The 18,712-nt window shown below is 40.8% G+C and overlaps 1 protein-coding gene across 1 annotated transcript in view; it reads right to left on the minus strand.

Moving 5' to 3' along the window:
- Window positions 1-18,712, minus strand: part of Hadh (hydroxyacyl-CoA dehydrogenase) — a 48,078-nt gene that overhangs the window by 12,704 nt on the left and 16,662 nt on the right. Inside the window, exons 2-5 of the mRNA XM_047567405.1 lie at window positions 11,159-11,287; window positions 7,529-7,686; window positions 3,383-3,509; window positions 221-310 (exon numbers count right to left, since the gene is read on the minus strand). Of these exons, the coding sequence (XP_047423361.1) occupies window positions 221-310; window positions 3,383-3,509; window positions 7,529-7,686; window positions 11,159-11,287 (504 nt within the window). The remainder of the gene's footprint in view (window positions 1-220; window positions 311-3,382; window positions 3,510-7,528; window positions 7,687-11,158; window positions 11,288-18,712) is intronic.

An 18,712-nucleotide genomic window follows, 5' to 3' on the forward strand; every position in this document is an offset into this window, starting at 1 on the left:
TCTCCTTGGCTTCCTATATAGAGATGTGATTGTTCCTCCTATATGTGCTTTGGTCATTGTGACTCCATCAGCCATTGAGCTGATGCTGATGAGCTAGCATCATGCCTCTGAATCTCCAGAACTGCGTGCTAAATAAATCTCTCTTCTTTATGAAGTTAGCCTGCTTTAGGTATTTTACCATAGTAACTGAAAATAGACAAATACACTACCCATACTCTACCTTGCAAGAAACAGGATGTTTTCCCAAGGTTTTGCTAAAGTCTACGAGAGATTCAAATGTCTTCTGGCTTGTCATTGGTGTTTTAATGACCTGGAAATGCAAAGAAAATAATTATGTCTGGAGAGTAGCAAATAACTGCAATGAATGATAGAATGATTCAAGGAAACACTGATTAACAGGGTACAGATGGATGGCAAAAACGATTTTAGTTTCAGCACAGAAGTAGGGATCTCAAGCCAAAAACAAAATGCTTGCCACAATGTCCACTTTAAGATAATGGAGTACTACAGAATGCACAAAATCAAAGCTTATGATGTAAGTGGAGAAAGTGTGGGTGGAGGGAGGGTACAGGACAGTTATACAGGTGTTGTCACTGAGACAGCCCTGGATTCAAATACGAGTTGCGCTAGAGTGGCACATGCCTATAATCCCAGCAGCTCGGGAGGCTGAGGCAGGAGATTGACAAGTTCAAACCCAATCTCAGAAACTTAGCAAGGCCCTACGGCCCTGGATATGTTTCTTCAAGCTGAAGTGACACTGAAATCAATCTATTCACCTCAACAAGTTGACAAAAAAATTAGAATCGGGGTAAAACACTAAACACACCTCTGAGGAGGTATGAATGGCTCAAGAAATGCTGGCTTTTCTTACTGTTTTAGTTGTTGTTAATTCAGGGTGGTGAGTGGTAAGGGTAGGAGAGTATGGAGACTGTGCTTAAAGCTGTCTACACAGAACCCTACTCTCTTCTACTATAGAAAGAAGGAGCTCCAGCAAAAGGAGTGATTTGTTCAAGTCACGCCTCTTGGCTTCCTAGAGGAGTAATCCTTCCACTGTTCCACCTGTTCCTACACAGATGCCCCAGGGCCCACAGCCCCCTTTGCTTTAGAATAGACTCCTCCCAAGAGGAAGCCAATAGGGCCAGGCCCTGCTACCTGCTCCAACAACTCTCCTTCCCTACCCTGAGGTGCATACAAAGGCACAGCTACTACCCCACTTGACTGGTGTGGAAAGGAGATGGTACCAAGCCCACTGTCTGGCACAGTTAGTGCTCAGTAAGTACTTATAGGATTCACCTGTCCACCTGTCAGAAATTAGATTTTGGTAAATGCTGAAACTCAGGTGAATTTAAACATACACACAATTTAAATGCCAATAAAGAACTTCCTAGAGTTAAAGTGAGGAGCAGAGACTTCTACATCAGACTCTTTCTATTACCTCGGGCAAGAGCCTTATCTCTCTCCTATGACATGGGCATCTTCATACCTGACGGGTCCTCTGTCTAAGAGGGTCAGAGAACTGTCCGGCTTAATGAGTTAGTAGCAATGCGGGAAGAAGAACAAAGGAGCACCACCGCTCATGATCTGGGTGATCACAGCCTGGATGTGGTGGCATGTTCTGACACTGAGTAAAGTAAATGAGTGAGTGGAAACAGAAACAAGCATCAAAAAGACAAAGATAAGGAGCAGGACAAAAGCAATAAGAAACTGACCTGGAGGGTTCACAAACCTTGTGAACAGCAATCCTAGAGATGTTCCTGAAAAGTCTCTATCAGACATACACAAAATGAGCTAGACTCATTGCATTTAAAGGCTAATAACTACAGAATCTTAAAAATAAGTTACTGGGTTAAAGGAGTCAACAATAAAGTTCTATTCTTGTAAACAGGAGGGATATGTTCAACAAACAGCAATGCACTAGAGATAGTTTCATAGTTCCAAGAAGTCCAATCCTGAGTAAAGGTGATGAGCCATGTAGCTTCTATACAATTCATTCTGGTGCTTACAACCAACAACATGTATATGAGAGCCGAAGTTGAAGAATAAAAATTAAATAGAGTAGAGCACTTTTACAGAAGGTTTTCCAGAAAATAACATTTGCTAAGCATTATCTGTGAACAACCAACATTTTACATTTCTAAAGACATAGAGAGATGTTATCAGATAAACGTGGCTGAAGCATTTATTAGCATTTAAAGTAACTCCACAGACTATGTCTTTATCTCCAAACATGTATATATATGATATAGTAACTAAAGAAATTAATTAGTTCCTACATACTAAGATGTTGAAAATTTCATTCCAGTTCTTTGCCCTTTTCTGTGTGATAGTAAATGCTGTCTTCCTTTGCTCAACTTCTTTAAAATCAGCCTAAGGAGTAAACTGGAAGAAGCTGAGGTAGCGTCAGAGCTGTTACTTGAGAGTCCTCATTAAGATTGATTACAAATGCCTATGCTGAGGGAGGTAGGCAGAGAGGGAATAAAAGGAGGAAAGGGGGCTGGAGGAGAAAGAAGGCAGCAGTGAGCAGACAGACCAGGTCCACACTCCTGGAGCAAGGCCACAGTCAGTCTCTGGAGGCTTGCCTGGCTCCTCACAGGTGGCGTCCCCCACACTTCGCAGGGCAATAACTCCTCAACCTCAGAACAAATGCTGCTTTAATAGCAGCTGCTCCTCCAACCCTATAATTAGCCCCTGTAAAGGGCAAGTTGCCACACTGAAGGTGCGAATAGTCTATTGTGACTCTATCTCCCTTACACCAAGTCTCTAAGCAAGCAAGCAAAAGCAGCCCAAAGGGGAACACTATACGCATCCCGCATCCCCGAGTGGCCTTTACCTCCACCTCTGAACTTTGTGGACAGGCTATCAGAAGCTGCTCTCAACCGTTCTGATCACAACATAGAGATATGCCTCTCTGGGAGACAATTTAAGGCACTGTTACATGGGGCCAGAATTCACCCCAGGAATGGTGGACAAGGTAGTACATGAGATTTAATAAGAATTTGATGTACAGTATAGAGTAAGCTGACCTCAACGGGACAGTATGAATGTGTGTGGGTCTCCCCTCCATTGTCTCATCAAGCCAGTGTTCTTTAGTGCGATATGTCTCTCAGCAGTGCCACAAACAAATCAATGACATTCCATAACCCTCTTGGACATCACTGGTCAAAACACAGGACTATAAAGACACAAATTACAGGTGCTTTTCTAGGTGCTTTTTCTTCTTTTGGCCCTGAAAAGGACAGATTGTGGCAAGAGAAGCACAAGCATAGGACAATCTTCCACCCTCCCATTAAAATTCATCCAACATAATCTCCAGTGGCAGGACCAGGAGACTCAGAGAAGCTGAGAGGTGGAGAGCAATAGACATAAGCGGACACCCACTGACCTCTACGAGTTTCATCATGGGCACTGGGTTGAAGAAATGGAGGCCAGCAAATCGGTCTTGTCTGGTGGTGGCATTGGCTATGCTTGTGATCTGCAAAGAAGAAGTGTTGCTGGCAAAAATTGTATGTCTGTGGAGAGAAAAATGGTGAACCAGAATGAGACGAATCTTTGGAGACAAGTGGAAACATGCTCAGGTGCTGTGCCCAAGGTGCCTGCTTACTGCCAGATCTGTTGTCCCCACCTGCTAAGGATGTCAGGGAAGAGACATATCTTTACACAAGAGGCTGAAATCAAGTAGCCTCAGTTTTGTTTAAATTTTGAAAAAAAAATTATTTAAGGCTATGATTTTTTAATTTTTTTCTTAGTTGTAGATGGTCACAATACCTTTATTTTATTTGTTTATTTTTATGTGGTGCTGAGGATCAAACCCAGTGCCTCACATGTGCTAGGCAAGTGCACTACCACTGAGCTACAACCCCAACCCCTAAATTTTGAAATTTTAAATTAAGTAGGTTACCTTTTCTAAATGTACATTTAATCTTCACCAATCTTTCCTTAACTTCCAGGAATTTAATTTCTCCTATCTACTTGTATTAGCTAATTTTCATGTATATGAGGAATTAAAAAAGCAGGTAGCTAACTGATCAAGCAACTTAACCAACCCCAGTCTCAAAATGAAACTCAAAGTGATCCAATTAATGAAAATAGGAAGATGGATACCTAAAATCAACAACGAAAAACTGTAAATACCTAAAACTCCAACAAGAAACCTCTGATGGGAAACACAAGCTCAGACCTTTCCTCTCAAGTGAAAAGCCTTACTTTTCCATTAGATGAGAATTTAAAATGAAAACAGAAGAAAATCAACATGGTCCAAAGAAGTATTAAGGTAACACAGGCATTCTTGGGGAAGGGAGGACATATGAATATACATGCTATATGTGGTAACAAAATCTCCTGAAGAGTACCATCTTCTTTTGTGTGTATAAAGCAATTGGTTTATTTTACTAAAGTCGATGCAGACTTAAACCAAATTTAATTTTTAAGAGCACAGCAAATTGGAGTTCCAAAAGCAGGAAAGGCAAATCCTTAGAGGCAGACTTCTCCGCTTTCCTACAGCACCACCTTGTGGATAATAATACATAAAACAGTCTAATGCCAATTGCCGCCACCCTAAAGGCTGGTCACAAAAGAGCAAGATGGGCAGTGGTCCCTTACCAACCAGATTCTTAGGGGTTCCTGATTTCCTAGAAGGCAATACTACAATGTGCCCGAAATCAAGGATGGTGGGAGATGGCAAGGGGAAGAAAGAAGAAACCAGTAATTTGGAGAGAAGAGTGAGGTGAAAGGAGAGGCCAATGTGGGTAGGTGGTTGAGGGATGAGGCTCCTGTGTCCTTGCCTCAGGAGAGCCCTCCCCTTCAAGGCATAAGCACACCTACATTTCTCAAACCACATTCAACTTAAGCCATTTAAAGGTCATGCAGAGAGGCTTTTCCTTAAAAGAATAAATAAGTCTTATTTTTAAGGTTTTAAAATTTTAGTTCTCAAAGTTTCTTGCTTTTTAGTCAAAGGGGAAAATAATGTGAACTATTCCCCAATAGAGAAGGTAATGGAAAGAAGATCAATCAGCTGCATGGCTGACAAGCACTCAGGGCAGCCAGGCACTCAGAACTGCAAGGGCAGCAGGGACAGCACGTGCCCAGGGCTCCCTGGATCCCTTAAGAAAAGAAAGGTTTAGCCAGGCCTGGTGGCTCATGCCTGTAATGCCAGTGACTCAAGATGCTGAGGCAGAAGGATCACAAGTTCAAGGTCAGCCTGGGCAACTTAACAAGACCCTAAGCAATTTAGTGTAACCCTGTCTCGACATAAAAAATAATAAAAAGGATGGAGATGTACCTGTGTGGTAAAGCACTCCTGGGTCCAATCGACAGTACCAAAAAAATATAAAAAAGGTTTATTTCAAAGATTAGTGTTACACTTATAATGTGAAAGGCACCACATTTATAAGACATTTATAGGACACTTGAAGGGTCACTTCCCTGCAAAAAGGCAACATTCAGGCACACTTGGTAAAATGATGACAGAACACTGAGCTCAGCCCCAGCATGTCCAGGGTACTCCCTGCATGTCTTACCAGAAAGAAGCAGGCATCCTGCCAGCGACCTCTGTTCTGCCCTACCCAGTCAGCACAGGCTGGCTAAGCTCCTAGTGGCATCACACTGCCTTCCTTCAGCACAAATTCAATGATTTTACATATTAAATACATAGGAGCATCTTATCTTCCACAAAAAAACACGAACATTTTAAACACATGACTCTTTCATTTCATCTTTTGTTTTTCTCTTTCTGATATTCAGATACCCACAACTACTTTCCTCTTAAAAGCACTAAAGGAAAATAACAGCATAAACACAATGCTCATTAAACTCACACCTAGGCCTTTCTGTCAAGATTAAGAGATGGGGATAGTGACAGCAGATCAGAGTCCAGGCTTTGTGAATAGGGGAGAGCCAGGTGCCGGTGGCTGCCATTGATCTTTTCATTTGCGTTTCCTACACTGCTGGAGAAATCATGTTCTTTTCTGAATGTGGTTGTTTTATCAGGGCTTCCAATAGGAACTTTATCACTTGAACCTATTTTATTCTCTCAATAAAATATCTAACTGTAAAAGCTCAGCAATAAAATATTTCTCAATAAATGTGCTTAAGAAAGAAAACAATTTAGGAAGCATTGAATAGTGGTGGTAAACTAAAATGAAAATAAAGAGTGCAGAAAAGGATGGCTGAAGGCCAGCATTAGAGTCACATCTTCAGCAGGCTTACTACGAATTCTGCCCTTCCTTTCATGTGTCACATCTGCTTTACATGAGCTCAAGTGACAGAGCCTAGTAAAGTACCTGAAACACAGCAGGCCCTCAGGAAACAAGAACTAAACAACTGTGCAATATGTGCCACTATCACTATTATACAGATAGGGAGACACTTTAAGAAAGTTATAACTGAGAAGGTCTTGGAAATTATTTACTCCAAACATAAAACTGAGGCTCTTCCAAAATCAGAGAATAAAGTGGTGGGTGCTGACACAAGCCCAGCCTCCTGACTTTCCCCTCATGTACTTGTTACTTACCACAGACAGCCAGAGAGCAGTTAGGCCTGCCACTGTCACTAGGAATAAAGGTCAAACTCTTGACAGAACTCCTTTCTAGGGCAGGTGTTTTAATATCCAGGAGGGCTCCATGCTGACTTGGAAGTCAACCCCAGTATAAGAGTGTCCTCTGTATTTGTTAGATATTTCTGCAGTCTGAGAGCACACTGATAGCACAGTGATTATATATAGAGGACAGGAAGACAGGGCTCTTTTCTGTCAGGCACCACAGCTGTGACATTCTAGCAGGATGACACTGAGTATTTCAACTGCTCACTGGTGGATCCCTGAGAATTATTTTTGCTTTTCAGGTCTAACCTATAAGGACAATTAGTGTGTCAAAACAGGTTGCAAGAAAAACACTAATCAATCATTTGGTTCACAACTGCCAAAAGCCAAGAGTTGAATGTAATAACACATAATGAAAGGCTCTGGATTCTCAAGTAAGGCACAGCATCATGTGTGCACAAGCTTGATGACACTGCCTGGACGATCCCAGGTCCTGTGTGTGTCTACACATGACCCAGGTGGCAGTCCTTTGCCAGGAAGGCTGATAAGTAGTTACTGCTCCTTTAAATGCTCTCAAGAGTGTTTTCATTGAGCCCAGAAAACGCTCAAAACAGAGGAGTCTTGGGGAACTATACAGGTAGAAAGGCATTTCCTACAATAACACCATTCTGTCTGCATGAAACTGGCAGACTCTCTCCTCCATTCTATGGGAGTGCCCATGATCTGGATGCTGCAAGTAACATACAGGTCTATCCCTGGAAGGACCTGTCCACTTAACAAGAGGCAATTTCACTCTCATTTGCAGATAAGAATCAGGTCAGGGCAGCCCAAGCCCAAGGAAGCAAATTAGGAGTGGGTGAATGCAGGGTAGTAAAGAAGTGGCCCTGGTGTCAGAAGATTCCTTCCTGGGAAAAGGCAACAAACAAGGAGGAATGCTCAAGGCCTGGGGAAGGAGCCCTGAGAACCTGACAAAAACATTCAGGGGTCACATACTCAGCAGCAAACTTGTCCAGCCTTTGGAAGAGCTCATTCTTCACCTTCAGATTCTCCACAATGGCCTCCACCACCAGGTCTGTGCTGTGGACAACAGACGCTGCATCTGTGCTGGTCGATATGCTGCTCAGGGTCTTCTCCACAAACTCATCACCAGCCTAATGCAGTGGGAGGAAAGAGAAGAGAGCAGTCACTGGGTTCACGGGAAAATGGTGGAACTTGCAGCTAAGACAGAAGGAAGGAGGAATCAACATGCCTGGATACAACTTGAACATACCCTGAGAAATCAAACTGTTTTTACCTAGAGACAATAGCATCTCGATGCACTTCAATGTTCACAGGGCAACAATCTGCCTGTGAACAACCCTAGGCACAGTTATGAGGGCCCAGAGAGATAGGGTGATAAGAGCCCTGGCTGAGTGTTGGCATCCAGGACAGAGGGGACCTAAATTCAAACTCTTTGCATTTGCCATATGCCTGGTACAACTATCACTGTCCTCTCTTGGTAATGATCTGTCCAGTTCTTGGTTTTTCTTCAGTTACTAAACAGAGTGTTGTTCACAGCATATATACTAGCCTGCTCTATCTGTTCTCAGAATACCTACGAAGCTTGCAATTTGTTTTTCCAGAAAAGGACAAAAGTTTAGGTCAACTCTACCATCAGTCTAGAGGTAGTGCAGACTACTCCCCTCTAAAAGAAGGCAGAGGAAAGCTGAAGTGAGCAGTCAAATAATAATCACCTATAATGTGCCAGCAACTGGTACATCAAAAACAAGCTAGATGCCATCTCTGCTCTCAAAACTCTTGTAGTCTCATCTTTTCCTCATTTTCTCCTATGACTCCAGGTTTCCACAAACAGACCTCAGCTGGGGCAGAAACAGAAGCAATGCCTCTATAAGCAGACATTTTATTTCAAGATGTAATTTATTTATAGGGTATAATAATAGTTATAATCAGCAAAGAGTTAAGCATGTAAAATCATCAAGGAATAAACACCCAGATCAGAGTCATTCAACAGAAACACAATGTGAGATAAGAGGTAATTCTAAATTTTCTATCAGCCACATTTAAAAAAAAAAAAAAAAAAAAAAGGAAAAGAAATTAACAGATGAAACCAATCTTATTTAACTCTAAGATACTATCACTTCAACATTTAATCAATATAAAAATATTGAAATTCTTTTTTTTTTCTATTAAGTCTTTAAAATATGGTGTCTAGTTTACACTTAGAGCACAACTCTATTTGGATGAGCCACATTTCAAGTGCTCAATAGTCACCCATGATTAGTAGGTATTGTACTGGTCAGCACTGGTTAAATGCAGTATGTCAACCACAGAAGTTACACTGACACCTCCCTCATCTGATGGTGACCCTGGTAGAGGAGAGAAAACATGAGAAGACTCGATTTCTGAGAAGTTACCAATCAAGGACTGAGCAACTTGGGCATAGGAGACATCTTTTTACCCCCATGGCAAGGTCAGAGCCTCAGCCCAAGGCTAAACTCTGCAGAGTTTAAAAAAAAAAAAGGGCAAATGTAGCCCATCTGGGTTCAGACTTACTCTGTCCTTGCTAACCCTTAACCCAGGATTCTCAGGTCTGTCTGAACCCTCAACATAACACCCATTATGTCTGAGAACATGAAGGATAGGTAAAGAAGATCTTAATCTGCTTATGGTATTTAGTCTCTGGATTTCATCAAGAAGAGAATAAAATTATGTCCATGCTCATCATTCTGGTTTTTAAAAGATGACCAAACATTGGGAAAAAATGCAAATCACATCACAATGAGATACCACTCTATACCTTAAATATCTATCATGAATAAAAGGGAAAATAACAAGAGTTGCCTGGGATGGAGTGAAAATGGAACCTTCATACATTGCTGGTAGGGATATAAATCAAGGTAGTCACTATGGATCACAGTTTGGTGGTTCCTCACAAAGCTAAACATGGTACCATCACATAACCCAAAAATGCCAATTATATGTACACATTCATCCCCGGTATTGGTGACGGGCTGGGGGAGGGACAGTGCCAGGACACCTGAGGATACTACAATCCTTAGATACTCAAGTACCTTATATAGAATGGCACAGTATTTTCATATAACCTACATGCATCTTTCCATATACTATATATCATCTCTAGATTACTTGAAATACCTAAAAAATTTAAAAGCCATGTAAATATTTGTTATACTGAATTGTTCAGAGAATAATTCTCAGTAGAGACACATTTTTTTTCTGAGTATTTTTCATCTGCGGTTGGCTAAATCCAAAGATGTGGGAACCCATGGATACAGAAGCTGATTATATATCCAAAAGAACTGAAAATAAGCAATATTCACTGTAGCATTATTCACAATAACTAAAAAGTGAAAGTCTCCTAATTCCATCAATAAAAGAAGAGATGAGCAAAGTCTGGTATATACATACAAAGGAATGTTATTTAGCCATAAAAAGTTTTTTTCAACTGTGACACATGATACAAAATGGATGCATCATGAAAACTTTTTTCTAGGTGAAATAAGCCAGACTCAAAAGGACAAATATTAAATGATTCTACTTTTATGAAGTACTGAAACAAACAAGAAGCAAATTTATAGGGAGAAAGCAGATCAGAGGTTACCAGGGCTGTGGAACAGAAGGAATGGGGAGTTACTGCTTAATGGACAGTTTCTGGTTAAAAACACAAGATGGTTTTCAAAACAGTTGGAAGTGATGGGCGTACAGCAATGTGAATGTAATTAGTAATACTGAGCTGTGTACTTAAAATTGGCAAATGAAAAGTTTTATGTCACATATATTTTACAAAAATAAAGAAATTCAAAAAGGCAACTAGTAACAAGTAACAAATACCCTATTTGCAATCTTCTTTGTGGGCACATGGAGCAGAATTCCAGTCAAGCCTCCAGGAAATCAATCTTAAGTAACTTTAACAAGGTGACAAAGGAAATACATATTCATTTGGGTAACTTGTGCAATATTTCTAATTAAATCTGAACTCCCAAGTGAAAGAGTGCTGGAAAAGTAGCAAGGTCCAATAAGAACAAATCAGTAAAATTAAATCTGAACTCCCAAGTGAAAGAGTGCTGGAAAAGTAGCAAGGTCCAATAAGAACAAATCAGAGTTCCCAACCTCCTAAAAGTTCATCCTGGTTCTGTTCTAGAAAAGAGAGAATGACTCATCCTAGATTTGCCCCCCTCTAGTTTATCTTAAGAAGGGATATCAGCTAAGCAATCAAAAGTTTCTGTCTAAACACAGCGTTATGTTTTTACCTTTCAAGTACATAAAGTATTCCTGTTTCTCTCTCTTCTGTCCTTTTGACAAAATGGCTGTTCCTCAGTCCCAAATCTCTGTTCTTCTAGAATGAGTTCACCACCTCAGAAACATTTTCCTCAACCTCAAATCCTACACAACAACAATACAGTTACTTACTTCTCCTGTTTTCTAATCAGCACATCCTGAATGTTTAGTGACTGTTATTATATGGAACTAAAATCGTGGGGAAATGAGTTTTCCACAAACAAACTTAAAATACCCACAGTAAGCTAAAGGTAGAAAACCCTACAAATGTGATGTGGTCAGAAGAGAAGACTGGTCTTAAGGACACTAATAAGGAGAAATTACCTTAGGGTTTTCTGCAAACTTCTTCTTTGACATTCTCCTAAGGCTCTCCTCAATACTTTTTTTGGATTTTGCCAGGATGTCCTCTGTTTGGTCCACCAACACTACTGTGTGGCCAGTTGCTGCAGCAACCTAAAGCAAAATCAAATAACAAACACAACAAGGAATTTCTTTTTAAAAGAAAGAAAACATAAAAGTTTAAAAAGAGAGAAGAAAACAGTTCCATATGCCATATGAATTCCACCAACATTTTACTCAAAGTAGTTCACAAAGTCAACATTAAACACACACTTCTTGCCAAGCACTCCTCTAAAAACTTTATGAGGAATATAGCATATTCTCAAAACAGCCTCATGAGGTTAAGGAGCATCCTCAGGGGGGCACAAGAGGTAGACAGCAGAGCCAGGATCTGAACAAGGTTCTGGAGGTCAGGTTAGAACCCCTTTCCATGCAGTGACTCCAGCTACACTGTTCAATACAGGAGCCACAACATGTGACCACTTAAGTGAAATCAAGGAAACTTCAAACTCAGTTCCTCAATCACACCAGCCATATTTCAAGTGCTCACCAGTCACCAACACTTTTTCTTTGAGCTGCAGCACTTGGGAAGCTCAAGCCCTTGATTCATCTTCTTTCTGCAGTCCTTAAATCAGAAACAAGTAAGACTAAATTTAAGCCGGGTGTGATGGCGTACACTTGTAATCCCAGCAACTTGGGAGTCTGAAACAGGAGGATCACAAGTTTGAGGCCAGTCTCAGCAACTTAGTGAGGCCCTAAGCAACTTGGCTGAGAGCCTGTCTCAAAAGAATAAAAAGGGCTGGGGATGTAGCTCAGTGATAAAGTGTCCCTGAGTTAAATCCCCAGTACCAAAAACAAAAACAAAAAAAAAACAAAAAAAAACCCAAAAAACATTTAAAGAATTATGGTGGCTCAGTGGTCGAGCACTTGCCCAGTATGTGTAAGGCATTGGGTTCAATTCTTAGCACTACATATAAATAATAAAATAAAGGTCCATTAACAAAAAAAGAAATATGGTGGCAAAAAGGTTCTGTGCTATTTAGCAATAAGACTTGCATGAAAGGGAAGTCTTTAGCAATTGAACAGTTTAAGACAGGTGATTCCCTGCTTTTACCATATCATCCTTGGTTGGGGGAGGATCCTAAAGAACAGGTACACTTAGTGAAACTGCCAAGTTCACAAACAACCAGCTTGGTTTAGCCACGATCAGTGACAAGTCAATCTGTGTTTCATCAGTTTGCCAATAGTTGCAGCAAGGACCATGGAATAGGAACTACAGTTAAAAATAGGCCATCAGGTCATCTTACAGACAAGAGTAAATGAATCAGCTTAAGTCAGAAGCTAGAGGACATATATGACCTATAACAAACACGGTTTAAAAAACCAGCACAAATGAGATGCCCCTCAGGATCTAGAAAACCCTGCAGAAGCACTGCTTTGGAACCTCTGGGCACCAATAGCATGTAGAGAGGAAGCAGATTAGCTGTAGTGGATCTGCCCAGAGAAGAACAAGGAGATGAAAGTTTTAAAAATTTGTCCCAAACTATTGTCATTATATGAAATTTTTGAGGCCAGGTAACTAAAAGTAGAAAGTCAAAGAAGAAAAGAAACAGAAACAAAGTGGCAAAACCTAAAGGCATAGAGGTTCAAAACCCAAAGCAAGACTCCCAGGAACAGTTTTCAAAATGGTAAGACAGGTTTTACAGGCAAATCAATTACAATCGTATCTTCAACTTCAACCATGGGGCAGGTATGTGTCTGAGCCTGTGGGGCTGGGGATGGCATCAGCACCCCAAGGCCTGTCAGCCTGCCTGGGAACCTCAGAGAAGAAAAGCTGCCAGGACTGAGGTCTGACCAACTACAGCAGGGCAATGGGGCAAAGGGATGAGTCATTCTGATAAAAGGACAGAAGCGAGCAGTAAGCCCAACTGTCAGCAGAAATACTTTACACGCTGCAGGCAGACAGCCCCAAATAAAACAATGTCCCCAAAGCAGAACACCCATCAAAGTTTCTCCCTAAGCAGCAAGAGACCAAAGACCAACGAGCTAACAGCTCAAATCATCTGATAGGAATCTTCACCTCCAAATCAATAAATTCAAAATACAAAGGCCAGAGCAAATTAGAGGCTATGTAGAAATAATTTAAAACAGCAGGCCTGAGTCAGCTACCCTTAAGAATCCTGTCTGCCCCTTGGCTGGCATCTGAAACTTACATTTTGTGAGGTTTCCCACCAAACTCTTACAAGTGTGCCCCTGTGCCTAAACTGTTTATGCAAATAAGGTAGCTTATGCTGAATGCCTGCTTTTCTTTTGAGTGTGGAATTTTGGACAGTGCCAGGCAGAGGGTGCCTACTTGACACACCCAACAAAAATCCTGGACACCTGAGTCTCTAGTTAGCTCTACTGATGACCGTGTTTCATAAGTGCTGTCATACTTGTTGCTGGGGCAAATGAGCATGCCCTGTGTGACTATACTGGGAGAAGACCTTGGAAGTCCCCACGTGATCTCCTCTGGACTTCACCCACTTCACCTTCCTCTTTGGCTGTCTTTGTTTCGTTACCCTTTTGCAGCAAGAAATTACCATCATGAGTAAGAATATATGCTGAGTCCTGTGAGCTCTTCTAGCAGTCACCAAGTCTTGGTGGGGTTGGGGGTTAGTGGGGAGCCCTACAGTAGAAACTAAGAAAATAAATCTCAAATTCTGGTTGGAGCTGGTGAAGAAACTGAATTTCTTTAAGACGACGGGTGGTCCTTGGTAGCCACAGCTGACAGGCAGGAGTGATGGTCACTGATCCAGGTACATCATCTGCAAGTCATGGGCAAGCAGAGGTGCTGCCTTGGAGGCTTTTCATTTTTGTCTTGGCTACTCTGTTTATAGTGCCTCTGGAATGACACAAGTGATTTTCACTTTACTCCTCTTGACCTCTCCTCTAGGTCATTCCTGAGCTGGCCAAGCAGGATTCCTGATTGCTCTCCACCAAGTACCAATCTACTTGCTCCCACTTCACTTCCAGCAGACACCATCTAGGTCTTCTCAGGTCTTCAAGGAGGTAGAAGAAGATTTGAGTATATTTGACACAACAAAGTTGAAGGGAACAGACACAAAGAAGGACAAGGGGGCAGTGCCCTCTTACTGAGAGTTTATGATCTCACTGAGAAAAACAAACACAATGATACAAGGCTTTGTAGATGAGATGTCCCACAAAATAAAAGCTGCCATGATGAGCAATCGAGGCAGGCATCAGATCTCATTAGGCTAGATGAGAGGAACACACCTAGAATGGGCCCAGTATCCTAAATGACCCTGAAGAAGTGGGCCGCAGCAAGAGGGGCAGGTGGCACCACAGGTGGTGTTTTTAGAGAGCTACTTTCTGAGTTACCATAATCACATTTGACTGTGCTCATCATTAGATATTTTTGGTTATGTTACAGAAGAGCCATAATGCTAGCCTCATAATTACTTCTTTTAAACTGTAACTGAATCAAATCTAGAGAAGAAGCATCCTTTTATATATATATATATACATATATATATATATATATGGGATATATATGTATATATATATGGGAAGAAGAAGCATATTTATAAAAACATTAAAATTCAATTAGGAAAAAAAATGTCCAGAAAGCATTTTGGGCTTAAAAGCTGACCTTCCACTCCCACCCAAAGTCCTCTGATAAACACCCCACGCCCACAAAGTAGACACTGGGCCAATCCAGCCTCTGCCTTTTCTCATCCTGGTGTCTGCAGAACACACCAGAGACAACACATATGTGCAGACATTGGCCAAAAGAGAGCTATTAAATCAAAGCTCTCTGGGCAACCTTCCAGGAGAGCAAAGTGCATATGTCGCATGATCCTGTCAGTGATTGTGTAAAAGGTCTGTTTATTTTCTCGTCTCATTTCTAACAGATATGCTCAGAGACACAAAGTCAGCAACTTTCTGGGGGTCATTTCATGTCTTATTCATCTTTGCGAATCCCAGTGCCTAGCCCATAGTGAACACACAATGTGTGAACAACACAAGGTATGTATTAGATGCTTAATAAAATATCCACAGGATTATGGGTCCAATATTCTTTGCTTCTAGTACTCTACCCCACATAGGCTCAATATTCCTCTCTCACTAGTGAGTTAGTCTACAGGGCTACCACAGAGATGGCCTCAGGATATAGGCAGTCTTGCCATTGCCCCCATGCAATCCACAAAAAGCTACATGATTCTCATTCCAGACTGGCTTGGCAAAAAGGCAACCTTAAGCACAGGTAAGCTGCTATAGCCACCTAAGGGTCAGCTTGTTTCTTTCTGAATTATTAATGCACTTGCCCTACTTTTCCTATGAGAATCAAGAGAAGTCTCTCTACCTTCTCTCAATTAACAGAAAAAAAAAAAAGCCTTTAAAAAGAAAAAAGTCAAATGCAGGAAAAATACAAGGTACCATGTACTGAGCACCTACCAAGTGCCCGGCTCAACTCTGCATTTTCCCAAGACTACTTCTGAGTGATCAAACAACGTTGTTGAAGTAGATAACATCCTTTTTGCAAAAGAATAAATGGAACTGGAGAGGTTGAGTCACTTGCCTAAGAACACTTAGTTGTTAAGCCACAAAGCCATCTTATTTCTAACAGATATGATTCAGATTGAGACTACCTAAATCCAGAATTGTCTTCTTGTAATCCAATTAGGAGTTCAAAGAAAGTTGCCTTGTTTATTGAAGCTATCAACTTTCAAGATACAATAATAAAATAACATTTTGCAGAAATTTCATGCTGATTTTTTTTCTTTTTTTGCATCCTCTTTCCCCCTTGCCTTACTTAGTAACTATTATGGACTTGATAGTATCATTAAAAAGTCCTCTTATATAACTAAATAATTACATGTCAGTTCTTCCCCAAAGTGATGTTCTAATATGCCTTAACAGGCATTATTAAACTGGCATCACGTTTAATTTTATATAGAAACATATTTTTATATAGAATATATAAAAACATTTTTTATATTCTGAGGTGTACAGAAGTTAAAATAACATGTCTCAAGTCTCATGGCCACAAAATACAGTAACACATACCATCAACAAGCATCTTTTGGCCTCAAATTGGTCATGGTAATGGCAAAAATTACTAGACAAACCAGAGCACCTACTTAGACAAATGACAGTGTTTTAAGACTTAAAAGCAATAAGGCACACTAAATACAGCTCTAGCACAGGGGTTCTCAAAGAGTGGGTCCTTGACCAGCAGCAGCAACATCAGCTGGGGACTTGTAATAAATGTAAATTCTCAGACTCTAAACCCAGTCAATCACACTATGGCAAGACTTGAATGTGATTCTGATGTTCACTCAGATTTGAGAGCCTCTGCTCTAAGATCTGTACCCCAATCTGGCTACAGACTAGAATCAGCTGGGGAACATTTAAAATGACTACAGTCCATAACAGGCCCCACCTGCAGGTATTCTGATTCAGTTTAGTCTGGGATGGCACCTACGCACTTGCATTTTTAAACACATTCTGTTATGATTTAGACATGAGGGGTTCCCCAAAAGTTCATGTGTGAGACAATGCAAGAAAGTTTAGCAGTGAAATGATTATAAGAGCCTTAACCACTCAGTACATTAATCCGCCTGAATGGATTAACTAGGTGGTAATTCTAAGCAGGGAGGGTGTGGCTGGAGGGCCTGGATCACTAGGGGTATGCCTCTGGAGTTTATATTTTGTCCCTGGTGAGCAGAGATCTGTCTGCTTCCTTGTTCCCATTTCTTGAGTTGCCTGCCTCTGCTAACTTCTTCTGCCATGATGCTCTGCCTCACCTTGGGCCCAGAGCAATGGGGTTGGCCATCTATGGACTGAGACCTCTGAAACCATGAGCCCCCAAAAAACTTTTCCTCTTCTACATTGTTATCATCAGGTCTTCTGGTCACAGCATCAAAAAAGCTAAAACACATCCCCAGATGATTTTAATGCCCAGTCATTATGCCCAATATGCACTGCTCTAAAAGAATTTTGTTGGGATGGGGGCATCCAGTTAGTCCTGATTCCTATTCCCTACCCACACCAGCTTTGCCAACTATTTCCTCAAACCACCAAAGAAGCCAGCAAATCTCTGCCCCTAAACCAGTACAGTTTCAAGTCTTCCTGCAACTGTCTGTCCATGAATAAGTACCAGACATCATCCTGAAGATGCTATCCAGAAGGTTAGCAAATTCCCCAAAAAAGGTCAGGCCCTACCAAGCCCCCTTGTGCCTGGGACTGCTGGACATCAGAGTCTTGCTCCCCTAAATAGAACATGTTTCTTAATTCTTTTATTGAAGGTCAGGCTCTGCACTTTTGCCCCACTTATATTTTAGTCCCTTCTCCTCAAATGGCTCTCTTCTAAAACCTCTAGTCACATTTGCATCTACCATGTCCTGCACCCACTCTTGCTACTGGGTACCCTCCACCACTACTGAGCTAACGACCTTCCTTTTCTTCTCCATAGGCCACAATGTTGGGGGGGGAATCTGAACCTTCCAGAGAAGAAATTCCTTGAAAGGCTCCACGACCAACTGAAATGAGAGTCCATGAATGTTTGTCACCCCTAATAACAGCTCCCACTAGGAGTACCTTCCTGCACCAAATATCAGGACTACCTAAACTCAATTTTATTTAACCAATTATTCAATTTCAAATGTCAATTTTAATGAAGTGTCATTTTATAGTTCTATAGTTTATTATCTTAAAAATGAGATAATTATGATATTAAAAACTCAATTAAATGAGCTTATGATTGTTTTGATATTTGGAACAGGAAAATTCATCAATTACCATTATGCCTATAACCATTCATTCAAAGAGAAGAACAAGGTAATACAAAAGTGTCTACAGCATAAATATCATGACCATCATGAGGTTCAATTCTCTGGCATGTTATCAAGTGCCTGTGACTCCTTCATTCTCCCACAACTTTCCTTCTTCAAGCCATGGCAAAAGATTCTTGGAGGAGATATTATGACTTTACCTAAAACAAATATTATTATGAATGTAAATTTGCACAAAGTTTACTGATGTCTCAGATCTCATTAGTGACAAAAATAAAGTCATATAACACATAATATGCTTCTATTAGTGTTAGGATTGTCAATGAAAACACAGATTTTAAAAGTTCCTATAGAACTTTTGAATCCCCCCAAATAAGTCTAAAGACCCTAGTTTGAAAATCAATTTGATCTTCTCTAACCTTTCTGGTAACCATGAGAGGAAATGTTAAGAAAGGTGTGTATGGCAAGTTACAGTACCAAATAAATATTTAAACTGAACATAGTAACACTTGGTTAAACATTTCTTTCTATACTATGCAACACCCTAAACTTCAGTTGAGAGACACAGTATTTCTTCGGCAAAACTCTCCCCAATTGGGTTTCCAGTCTCCAAGCTCAATCCTCTAACCCTTGACAGAGGTTTCTTTCATCTTCTGAAAGTCCAACTCAAATGCTGTCTCCAGAGGCTCATGTTCCTTCCTCCACCAGATAACCAAGTCTTGAACTATAAAACTCGTAACTC

Source organism: Sciurus carolinensis, chromosome 10, assembly GCF_902686445.1.
Source record: "Sciurus carolinensis chromosome 10, mSciCar1.2, whole genome shotgun sequence".
Lineage (NCBI taxonomy): Eukaryota > Metazoa > Chordata > Mammalia > Rodentia > Sciuridae > Sciurus > Sciurus carolinensis.